The sequence below is a fragment of the Salmo salar genome, chromosome ssa10 (genome assembly GCF_905237065.1).
Source record: "Salmo salar chromosome ssa10, Ssal_v3.1, whole genome shotgun sequence".
NCBI lineage: Eukaryota > Metazoa > Chordata > Actinopteri > Salmoniformes > Salmonidae > Salmo > Salmo salar.
Window position 1 is genome coordinate 53,985,470 of NC_059451.1, and position 12,032 is coordinate 53,997,501.

The following is a 12,032-nucleotide window of genomic DNA, read 5'->3' on the forward strand; positions in this document are numbered from 1 at the left end:
TATACCATTGCTTATACCTAACCAGACCTTTCTGATCTGCAAAACACTAAAAGGGTTAGGGCCAAGGGAGAGGAGTAGAGAGCAAATTGGGACTGGCTGGGGTAAAAAAATTAAATGATGAAATTACCCCAAAAATATGTAATTTCTGGTAAACATTGATCACACACCCACTGTTGAGTAATAGCGACACACTGCTGTTGTATTCACACACATTCGTTATCCAGACAACTCCAACAAACGGATGAATGAAACATTTGGAATGTGTGGTGGTTAAAACGGGAGGAACTTCAGGTCGATAGTACAGAATGGACATTATCTCTAAAAATAAATAATCTGAGAATGTTTTCTCAGTCGGCTACAAATTACTAGATGTTATGTTAGAGACACACAAAAAAGGTACAATGCTCAGAGAAGTTTTCCCAAACATTTGGTCCAGTACATCACAGAAGTCTTCCCAAACATTTGGTCCAGTACATCACAGAAGTCTTCCCAAACATTTGGTCCAGTACATCACAGAAGTCTTCCCAAACATTTGGTCCAGTACATCAGATATGTAGTGTATAAATACACTGTGTAGTGTCGTTTTCATGTCTTCACTCTGTAAACAATGGATCTAAATATACAGTCGTGGCCAAAAGTTTGGAGAATGACACACATATTCATTTTCACAAAGTTTGCTGCTTCAGTGTCTTTAGAATGCTGAAGTATAATTACAAGCATTTCATAAGTGTCAAAGGCTTTTATTAACAATTACATGAAGTTGATGCAAAGAGTTCATATTTGCAGTGTTGACCCTTCTTTTTCAAGACCTCTGCAATCCGCCCTGGCATGCTGTCAATTAACTTCTGGGCCACATCCTGACTGATGGCAGCCCATTTTTGCATAATCAATGATTGGAGTTTGTCAGAATTTGTGCGTTTTTGTTTGTCCACCCGTCTCTTGAGGTATGACCACAAGTTCTCAAATGGGATTAAGGTCTGGGAAGTTTCCTGGCCATGGACCCAAAATATCAATGTTTTGTTCCCCGAGCCACTTAGGTGTTACTTTTGCCTTATGGAAAGGTGCGCCATCATGCTGGAAAAGGCATTGTTCGTCACCAAACTGTTCCTGGATGGTTGGGAGAAGTTGCTCTCGGAGGATGTGTTGGTACCATTCTTTATTCATGGCTGTGTTCTTAGGCAAAATTGTGAGTGAGCCCACTCCCTTGGCTGAGAAGCAACCCCACACATGAATGGTCTCAGGATGCTTTACTGTTGGCATGACACAGGACTGATGGTAGCGCTCACCTTTTCTTCAGGACAAGCTTTTTTCCGGATGCCCCAAACAATCGGAAGGGGATTCATCAGAGAAAATTACTTTACCCCAGTCCTCAGCAGTCCAATCCCTGTACCTTTTGCAGATGTGGCTTCTTTGCACTCACACCTGCCTGCTGCCATTCCTGAGCAAGCTCTGTACTGGTGGAGCCCCGATCCCGCAGCTGAATCAACTTTAGGAGACGGTCCTGGCGCTTGCTGGACTTTCTTGGGCGCCCTGAAGCCTTCTTCACAACAATTGAACCACTCTCCTTGAAGTTCTTGATGATCCGATAAATGGTTGATTTAGGTGCAATCTTACTGGCAACAATATCCTTGCCTGTGAAGACCTTTTTGTGCACAGTAATGATGACGGCACGTGTTTCTTTACAGGTAACTGAAGCTTCCAATCTATTATTCGAACTCAAATCAACATGACAGTGATCTCCAGCCTTGTCAACACTCACACCTGTGTTTACGAGAGAATCACTGACATGATGTCACCTGGTCCTTTTGTGCCAGGGCTGAAATGCTGTGGAAATGTTTTTGGGGGAATCAGTTCATTTGCATGGCAAAGAGGGACTTTGCAATTAATTGCAATTCATTTGATCACTCTTCATAACATTCTGGAGTATGAGGCAGCAGACTTTGTGAGGCAGCAGACTTTGTGAAAATGTATATTTGTGTCATTCTCAAAACTTTTGGCCACAACTGTACACAAACACAATGTAGATGAACAGCCCTTAACACACACAGTAGCATCAATCACACTGAGCTGAAGCCACTCAGCATCACACTGAGCTGAAGCCACCCTGACAGTGCTAGCAGCATCACACTGAGCTGAAACCACCCTTTCCTCCTTGTTAGTACAGTACCTCCCTTTCACAGCCACCCAGCTTAGGCATGAGCCAGCAAACTGTCCTTCTGACACTTTGATCTGAAGTTATTTACTACAGATCAAATGTCCGAATTTCTGACATACTCCTGTTTTCTTCTGAATTGACCTTCTCGTGTTTGATTAAAAAAAAGAAACGTAAAAAAGACAAAAGCTTTTGCTGGACGTCTTCCGATGTGGTTGGGCAACCATTTTGAGTTGGAGCCTGAAGACCACAAGGCAGGTCCCCAGCGGAGGGGGGGGGCTTATTGACCTCTGACCTGCGTGTATATACGGGCCCTGATGAATCTGCCATGCCGGATCTGGTTTCAATAACCTGTAGAAGTGACCAGCTACAGAGAAGTACAGGACACCATGTTAGATCTGGCTTAAATAACCTGTAGAAGTGACCAGCTACAGAGAAGTACAGGACACCATGTTAGATCTGGCTTAAATAACCTGTAGAAGTGACCAGCTACAGAGAAGTACAGGACACCATGTTAGATCTGGCTTAAATAACCTGTAGAAGTGACCAGCTACAGAGAAGTACAGGACACCATGTTAGATCTGGCTTAAATAACCTGTAGAAGTGACCAGCTACAGAGAAGTACAGGACACCATGTTAGATCTGGCTTAAATAACCTGTAGAAGTGACCAGCTACAGAGAAGTACAGGACACCATGTTGGATCTGGCTTAAATAACCTGTAGAAGTGACCAGCTACAGAGAAGTACAGGACACCATGTTAGATCTGGCTTAAATAACCTGTAGAAGTGACCAGCTACAGAGAAGAACAGGACACCATGTTAGATCTGGCTTAAATAACCAGTTGAAGTCACCAGCTACAGAGAACAGGACACCGTGGTGGATTTGAGACCTGTTCAAATACCTTGTAGAAGTCAACAACTACAGTGAAGAACAAGGAACCAATGAAACCAGCACAGTATCCCCCTTTCCCCCCAGACCCCAGTTACAGTACAGCTACACAGTAGGTCCCCGTTCACACGTCAGACAGAGTTATTGTTATGATGGCATTCTGCAACGTGTGTAACAGGGTGAATATTGGTCAGGCTCTGCCGTCTGAACTAACACAGAGAGTAGAGTGTATGACCTCATCAACATCCCCCTGGCCTGATGATAGCCCAGACCTCATCAACATCCCCTTGGCCTGATGTTAACCCAGACCTCATCAACATCCCCCTGGCCTGATGTTAGCCCAGACCTCATCAACATCCCCCTGGCCTGCTGTTAGCACAGACCTCATCAACATCCCCCTGGCCTGATGTTAGCCCAGACCTCATCAACATCCCCCTGGCCTGATGATAGCCCAGACCTCATCAACATCCCCTTGGCCTGATGTTAACCCAGACCTCATCAATATCCCCTTGGCCTGATGTTAACCCAGACCTCATCAACATCCCCCTGGCCTGACGTTAACCCAGACCTCATCAACATCCCCCTGGCCTGCTGTTAACCCAGACCTCATCAACATCCCCTTGGCCTGATGTTAACCCAGACCTCATCAACATCCCCCTGGCCTGATGTTAACCCAGTTCCACCCTAGTTCACTTTGGGGTATATTTTCTCATAGAAGAAGTTCTGGGCTAGCAGGTAGAGTTCCCCGTCCTTCTCCCGGACGGCGTGGGCTCTGACAAACTGGAACTGCTCCAGGGCAAACTCATAGAACTCATTCTCCATCTTCCAGATGTCGGACTGCTGCAGCTTGGCAACGGACTCCTTGGTGGGCGGCTTCTTCTCTGTGGTCTTACGCAGGTGGGACTTCTTACCTGGGAGCACACGGGGACAGGAGAGGATCAGTTAGGGTCTACAGTGGTTCGTCCTTTAAAAGATGCAGCGTATTGCAGCACAGTACTTGTTTATTTTGATTCAAAGCCATGAATGAGCGAGTCACTCAGCTTTATATTAGGTGCCGGCTATATGACTGTGCAATCAACTTGACAATATATAACGATATTTGGAGATTATTCAGATTACAAATTGCTGACTTTTGGCCTTTATTTACAGTGCCTTGCGAAAGTATTCGGCCCCCTTGAACTTTTCGACCTCTTGCCACATTTCAGGCTTCAAACATAAAGATATAAAACTGTAATTTTTTGTGAAGAATCAACAACAAGTGGGACATAATCATGAAGTGGAACGAAAGTTATTGGATATTTCAAACTTTTTTAACAAATAAAAAAAACTGAAAAATTGTGCGTGCAAAATTATTGAGCCAGCCCCTTTACTTTCAGTGCAGCAAACTCTCTCCAGAAGTTCAGTGAGGATCTCTGAATGATCCAATGTTGACCTAAATGACTAATGATGATAAATAGAATCCACCTGTGTGTAATCAAGTCTCCGTATAAATGCACCTGCTCTGTGATAGTCTCAGAGGTCCGTTTAAAGCGCAGAGAGCATCATGAAGAACAAGGAACACACCAGGCAGGTCCGAGATACTGTTGTGGAGAAGTTTAAAGCCGGATTTGGATACAAAAAGATTTCCCAAGCTTTAAACATCCCAAGGAGCACTGTGCAAGCGATAATATTGAAATGGAAGGAGTATCAGACCACTGCAAATCTACGAAAACCCGGCCGTCCCTCTAAACTTTCAGCTCATACAAGGAGAAGACTGATCAGAGATGCAGCCAAGAGGCCCATGATCACTCTGGATGAACTGCAGAGATCTACAGCTGAGGTGGGAGACTCTGTCCATAGGACAACAATCAGTCGTATACTGCACAAATCTGGCCTTTATGGAAGAGTGGCAAGAAGAAAGCCATTTCTTAAAGATATCCATAAGAACTAGCCACCTGGGAGACACACCAAACATGTGGAAGAAGGTGCTCTGGTCAGATGAACCCAAAATCGAACTTTTTGGCAACAATGCAAAACGTTATGTTTGGCGTAAAAGCAACACAGCTCATCACCCTGAACACACCATCCCCACTGTCAAACATGGTGGTGGCAGAATCATGGTTTGGGCCTGCTTTTCTTCAGCAGGGGCAGGGAAGATGGTTAAAATTGATGGGAAGATGGATGGAGCCAAATACAGGACCATTCTGGAAGAAAACCTGATGGAGTCTGCAAAAGACCTGAGACTGGGACGGAGATTTGTCTTCCAACAAGACAATGATCCAAAACATAAAGCAAAATCTACAATGGAATGGTTCACAAATAAACATATCCAGGTGTTAGAATGGCCAAGTCAAAGTCCAGACCTGAATCCAATCGAGAATCTGTGGAAAGAACTGAAAACTGCTGTTCAAACGCTCTCCATCCAACCTCACTGAGCTCGAGCTGTTTTGCAAGGAGGAATGGGCAAAATTTTCAGTCTCTCGATGTGCAAAACTGATAGAGACATACCCCAAGCGACTTACAGCTGTAATCGCAGCAAAAGGTGGCGCTACAAAGTATTAACTTAAGGGGGCTGAATAATTTAGCACGGCCAATTTTTCAGTTTTTTATTTGTTAAAAAAGTTTGAAATATCCAATAAATTTTGTTCCACTTCATAATTGTGTCCCACTTGTTGATTCTTCACAAAAAATTACAGTTTTATATCTTTATGTTTGAAGCCTGAAATGTGGCAAAAGGTCGAAAAGTTCAAGGGGGCCGAATACTTTCGTAAGGCACTGTACTTTTCAAAAAAACAAAACATTTATTTCTGTTTTTAGAGGGAGAGAAACGTGGGGCCAATTGTTCGCCGCCCTATGGGACTCCCAATCATGGTCAGATGTGATAAATAATAACATCTTAGAACCTAACATTTGACGATAGAATTCTCCCCCTACCGTCCATCTAGGCAAGCCTACTGTCCAGCTACCTGCTAGAACAGAGGGAACATTTCCCTAGTCAGCGCCATTATTAGTGCAATGCCCCTTAAAGTGTTGCTCTGTGCTACCCAGTGTGGCAGGGTTGGGGTCCACCCGCCCTTCCTCCCTTCCCCATGGGCTAGGTCCGTCTTCTGTGCGCAGCTCTGCGGCCCATCCCGTGCCCCCTGTGCCTTGAACGCTTTCAGTGGATACAGCTGGAGAACTGCAAGGCAATCCCATTGTCCACCACTCCTGAGCCACGACCAATATAACCGATATATACACTGCTCAAAAAAATAAAGGAAACACTAAAATAACACATCCTAGATCTGAATGAATGAAATAATCGTATTAACTACTTTTTTCTTTACATAGTTGAATGTGCTGACAACAAAATCACACAAAAATAATCAATGGAAATCCCATTTATCAACCCATGGAGGTCTGGATTTGGAGTCACACTCAAAATTAAAGTGGAAAACCACACTACAGGCTGATCCAACTTTGATGTAATGTCCTTAAAACAAGTCAAAATGAGGCTCAGTAGTGTGTGTGGCCTCCACGTGCCTGTATGACCTCCCTACAACGCCTGGGCATGCTCCTGATGAGGTGGCGGATGGTCTCCTGAGGGATCTCCTCCCAGACCTGGACTAAAGCATCCGCCAACTCCTGGACAGTCTGTGGTGCAACGTGGCCTTGGTGGATGGAGCGAGACATGATGTCCCAGATGTGCTCAATTGGATTCAGGTCCGGGGAACGGGCGGGCCAGTCCATAGCATCAATGCCTTCCTCTTGCAGGAACTGCTGACACACTCCAGCCACATGAGGTCTAGCATTTGTCTTGCATTAGGAGGAACCCAGGGCCAACCGCACCAGCATATGGTCTCACAAGGGGTCTGAGGATCTCATCTCGGTACCTAATGGCAGTCAGGCTACCTCTGGCGAGCCCATGGAGGGCTGTGCGGCCCCCCAAAGAAATGCCACTCCACACCATGACTGACCCACCGCCAAACCGGTCATGCTGGAGGATGTTGCAGGCAGCAGAACGTTCTCCACGGCGTCTCCAGACTCTGTCACATGTGCTCAGTGTGAACCTGCTTTCATCTGTGAAGAGCACAGGACGTCAATGGCGAATTTGCCAAATCTTGGTGTTCTCTGGCAAATGCCAAACGTCCTGCACGGTGTTGGGCTATAAGCACAAACCCCACCTGTGGACGTCGGGCCCTCATACCACCCTAATGGAGTCTGTTTCTGACCGTTTGAGCAGACACATTTGTGGCCTGCTGGAGGTCATTTTGCAGTGCTCCTCCTGCTCCTCCTTGCACAAAGGCACAGGTAGCGGTCCTGCTGCTGGGTTGTTGCCCTCCTACGGCCTCCTCCACGTCTGCTGATGTACTGGCCTGTCTCCTGGTAGCGCCTCCATGCTCTGGACACTACGCTGACAGACACAGCAAACCTTGCCACAGCTCGCATTGATGTGCCATCCTGGATGAGCTGCACTACCTGAACCACTTTTGTGGGTTGTAGACACCGTCTCATGCTACCACTAGAGTGAAAGCACCGCCAGCATTCAAAAGTGACCAAAACATCAGCCAGGAAGCATAGGAACTGAGAAGTGGTCTGTGGTCACCACCTGCAGAACCACTCCTTTATTGGGGGTGTCTTGCTAATTGCCTATAATTTCCACCTGTTGTCTATTTCATTTGCACAACAGCATGTGAAATTTATTGTCAATCAGTGTTGCTTCCTAAGTGGACAGTTTCATTTCACAGAAGTGTGATTGACTTGGAGTTACATTGTGTTGTTTAAGTGTTCCCTTTATTTTTTGGAGCAGTGTATATTGTCCTGCTAATACCAGGGTTAATAATATGTCTGTTAGAATATCCAAGGGGCTTTTAAATAATTCAAAATGAATAATAATAAAATCGCTTTGTTTAAAAAAAATTACATTTTGGAGATTTTGATTTCAAACAATGTAAAATGAGCAAGAATAAGGCCATTCTTGAACATGGGGTGAGACATTGTTACTAATTTGTAAATAAAGCCAGTCTGTTATTTATAATTATTTATTTCTGTTTTTAAAGGGAGAAAAACCAAAAAACTACAGTCATCTCATGGGTCTCCCAGTCAAGGTCACCAAGGGTACTGAACCAGCATCTATAGCAACACAGCTTGCACTACTATGCCGTGTCTTAGACTGTTGGTCCACTTAGGCGCTGTACAATGTGACAGGCCACTCCTGGCCGACAGTACTACAGTAAGAGCAAAAAATTCCTAACAAAATAAAATAATAAAAACCTTAGTCTAACAACAGTTTTAGTAAGTAATACTGAAGTTCTGCACAATTATCAGTTTCTATTTAGGTTTATGTTGCCCATTCATTGTCAGTTAGAGACACAGTAGGACCCAGAAGCATAATCAGTGATCTAACTCCCCCTTGCGCTGGTTTGGAGCAATGAAGTGGTGACGCAGGGTACCGTACTAAACCACAAATTACCTCTAAGTACCGCAGCATAATCGCAAAACTTCTAGTGGAGTAAACACTGTCTATCCAATAGGCTACTCCTTCATTTAGTCTGCCCTAGTGAAGGAGAAATATGTTTTCACCAAAAGAGCAGGTTAGTCTGCCCTAGTGAAGGAGAGGGATGTTTTCACCAAAAGAGCAGGTTAGTCTGCCCGAGTGAAGGAGAGGGATGTTTTCACCAAAAGAGCAGGTTAGTCTACCCAAGTGTACTAAATAGTAGGTTAGTCTGCCCAAGTGTACTAAATAGTAGGTTAGTCTGCCCAAGTGTACTAAATAGTAGATTAGTCTGCCCAAGTGTACTAAATAGTAGATTAGTCTGCCCAAGTGAACTAAATAGTAGATTAGTCTGCCCAAGTGAACTAAATAGTGGATTAGTCTGCCCAAGTGTACCAAATAGTGGATTAGTCTGCCCAAGTGTACTAAATAGTAGATTAGTCTGCCCAAGTGTACTAAATAGTAGATTCGTCTGCCCGAGTGTACTAAATAGTAGATTCGTCTGCCCGAGTGTACTAAATAGTAGATTCGTCTGCCCGAGTGTACTAAATAGTAGATTCGTCTGCCCAAGTGTACTAAATAGTAGATTCGTCTGCCCGAGTGTACTAAATAGTAGATTAGTCTGCCCGAGTGTACTAAATAGTAGATTAGTCTGCCCAAGTGTACTAAATAGTAGATTAATCTGCCCAAGTGTACCAAATGCTGTTACCAGGAAAAGAGCAGAGCGGCAGAGTGGGGCTGCAGACCAGGTCTGTCAGGAGGACATGGTACCACAGAGACAAGGCTAGAACACTGACAGGGGTTTATCTGCTGAGGTTAAGTGAGAGGAACCAGGATACATGATGTGCCAGTACAGTACCTGTTTTGTAGAGGCCTGTGGCACCCTTGAAGAAGCGTGGCAGGGCTGCCTCCAGCATCATGATAAAGTCCTCCAGCTCCTCTGTCACCCCTACTAGTAGATATTCATTCAGCAGGTTATACTTGGCCTGATCCAGGGCCCACCTGCTGCCCACGTTCCTACAGTACACATACACACAACATACAGTTCACACCATGGTAATTACATCTAGAAAACTCATTTAATAAGATACATCTGTGGTTTACACACTGTTTAATGACAACAAATTACTTCATCATTACGTCACCAATGTGTTCTGATTACTAACACATTGACCAAAATCCCCTAGGCCCCAGCCGGTACAATGGGGATAAGTGGGTCAGCGCTGGCAGCCATGTTGGCACCCACCCAGCGCTGGCAGCCATGTTGGCACCCACCCAGCGCTGGCAGCCATGTTGGCACCCACCCAGCGCTGGCAGCCATGTTGGCACCCACCCAGCGCTGGCAGCCATGTTGGCACCCACCCAGCACTGGCAGCCATCTTGGTACCCACCAGCACTCTGAGTAGTGTCCGCAGAAGAATGGGATCTGGAGCCAAAGCTTCTCAGAGGCACAGTCAGAACCACCTGCTGACACACACTCATCAAAGGTCTAACACACACACACACACACACACACACACACACACACACACACACACACACACACACACACACACACACACACACACACACACACACACACACACACACACACACACACACACACACACACACACACACACACACACACGTCAGAAATAGAGATTCATATACACTCACTAGGGCGATAAGAAATCTTAAAACACCATTGAAAACCAGTATGTTACTGTGTAACTATGCGTATATGTATACAACAATACCTTTTTGTCGCCTTGTTTTCTCCGTCGAAGGCCAGGCCTGTAGTCATCTCCAAACCTCAGGAAGTAGTAGTATGATACTAGGCGTTGGATAGGGTCCCGGACCACGTTGATGTAAACAGGTTTACCTCTCACCCCATACCTAATCAGAGGGCAAAATATTTAGGAGTATACCTGTCCCTAATCGCAATATTTAGGAGTCTACCTGTCCCAAATCACAATAGTTAGGAATATACCTGTCCCAAACCACAATAGTTAGGAATATACAGTGTATTTGGAAAGTAATAAGATCCCTACACTTTTCCCACATTTTGTTACGTTATAGCTTTATTCTAAAAATGATTAAATAGTTTTCCCCCCTCAATCTATACACAATACCCCATAATGACATCACAATACCCCATAATGACAAAGCAAATTAAATATTTGAAAAAGTATTAAAAATAAAAACTGAAATGACATTTCCATAAGTATTCAGACCCTTTACTCAGTACTTTGTTGAAGCACCTTTGGCAGCAATTACAGCCTCGAGTCTTCTTGGGTATGATGCTACAAGCATGGCACACCTGTATTTGGGGAGTTTCTCCCATTTTTCTCCGCAGATCCTCTCAAGCTCTGTCAGGTTGGATGGGGAGAGTTGCTGCACAGCTATTTTCTCCAGAGATGTTCGATCAGGTTCAAGTCCGGGCTCTGGCTGGGCCACTCAAGGATATTCAGAGACTTGTCACGAAGCCACTCCTGCATCGTCTTGGCTGTGTGCTTAGGGTCGTTGTTCTGTTAGAAGGTGAACCTTCGACCCTGTCTTGAGGACCTGAGCGCCCTGGAGCAGGTTTTCATCAAAGATCTCTCTGTATTTTGCTCCGTTCATCTTTCCCTCGATTCTGACTAGTCTCCCAGGCCCTGCCGCTGAAAAACATGCTGCCACCCCCATGCTATACCGTAGAGATGGTCCCAGGTTTCCTCCAGACGTGACGCTTGGCATTCAGGCAAGAGAGTTCAATCTTGGTTTCATCAGACCAGAAAATCTTGTTTCGCATGGTCTGAGAGTCTTTAGGTTCCCTTTGGCAAACTCCAAGTGGGCTGTCATGTGCCTTTTACTGAGGAGTGGCTTCCATCTGGCCACTAACATAAAGGCCTGATTGGTGGAGTGCTGCAGAGATGGTTGTCCTTCTGGAAGGTTCTCCCATCTCCACAGAGGAACTCTGGAGCTCTGTTAGAGTGACCATCGGGTTCTTGGTCACTTCTCTGATCAAGGCCACTCTGTAAATAAGGTCTGTTTTTTATATTTTATAACATTGCAAAACATTCTAAAAACCTGTTTTCGCTTTGTCATTATGGGGTAATGTGTGTAGACTGATGAGGACTTTATTTAATTCATTTTAGAATAAGGCTGTAACAAAATGTGGGAAAAGCCAAGGGGTCTGAATACTTTCCGAATGCACTGTACCTAATCACAACAATTAGGAATAAACACTACCGTTCAAAAGTTTGGGGTAACTTAGAAATGTCAATTTTTTGTCTATTAAAATAACATCAAATTGATCAGAAATACAGTGTCTACATTGTTAATGTTGTAAATGACCATTGCAGCTGGAAACGGCAGATTTTTTTATGCAATATCTACATAGGCGTACAGAGGTCCATTATCAGCAACCATCACTCCTGTGTTCCAATGGCACGTTGTGTTAGCTAATCCAAGTTTATCATTTTTAAAGGCTGATTGATCATTAGAAAACCCTTTTGCAATTATGTTAGCACAGCTGAAAACTGTGTCCTGATTAAAGAAGCATTAAAACTGGTCTT

The 12,032-nt window shown here is 44.6% G+C and overlaps 1 protein-coding gene across 3 annotated transcripts in view; it reads right to left on the minus strand.

Annotated features, from left to right (window-relative positions):
* Positions 1-1,955: 1,955 nt before the first annotated feature.
* The window catches only part of LOC106560611 (heparan sulfate 2-O-sulfotransferase 1), a 77,377-nt gene continuing 67,300 nt past the window's right edge, over positions 1,956-12,032 (minus strand). Inside the window, exons 4-8 of one of the 3 annotated variants that reach the window (XR_001318629.2) lie at positions 10,233-10,371; positions 9,885-9,982; positions 9,353-9,510; positions 3,462-3,952; positions 1,956-3,276 (exon numbers count right to left, since the gene is read on the minus strand). Coding sequence is in view for 1 of the 3 variants with exons in the window: in XM_014123658.2 (XP_013979133.1) it covers positions 3,726-3,952; positions 9,353-9,510; positions 9,885-9,982; positions 10,233-10,371 (622 nt within the window). In the remaining 2 variants the exon portion in view is untranslated. Of the gene's footprint in view, positions 3,953-9,352; positions 9,511-9,884; positions 9,983-10,232; positions 10,372-12,032 lie in introns of all 3 variants that reach the window. The other 2 variants (XR_001318630.2, XM_014123658.2) reach the window with 2 other exon arrangements.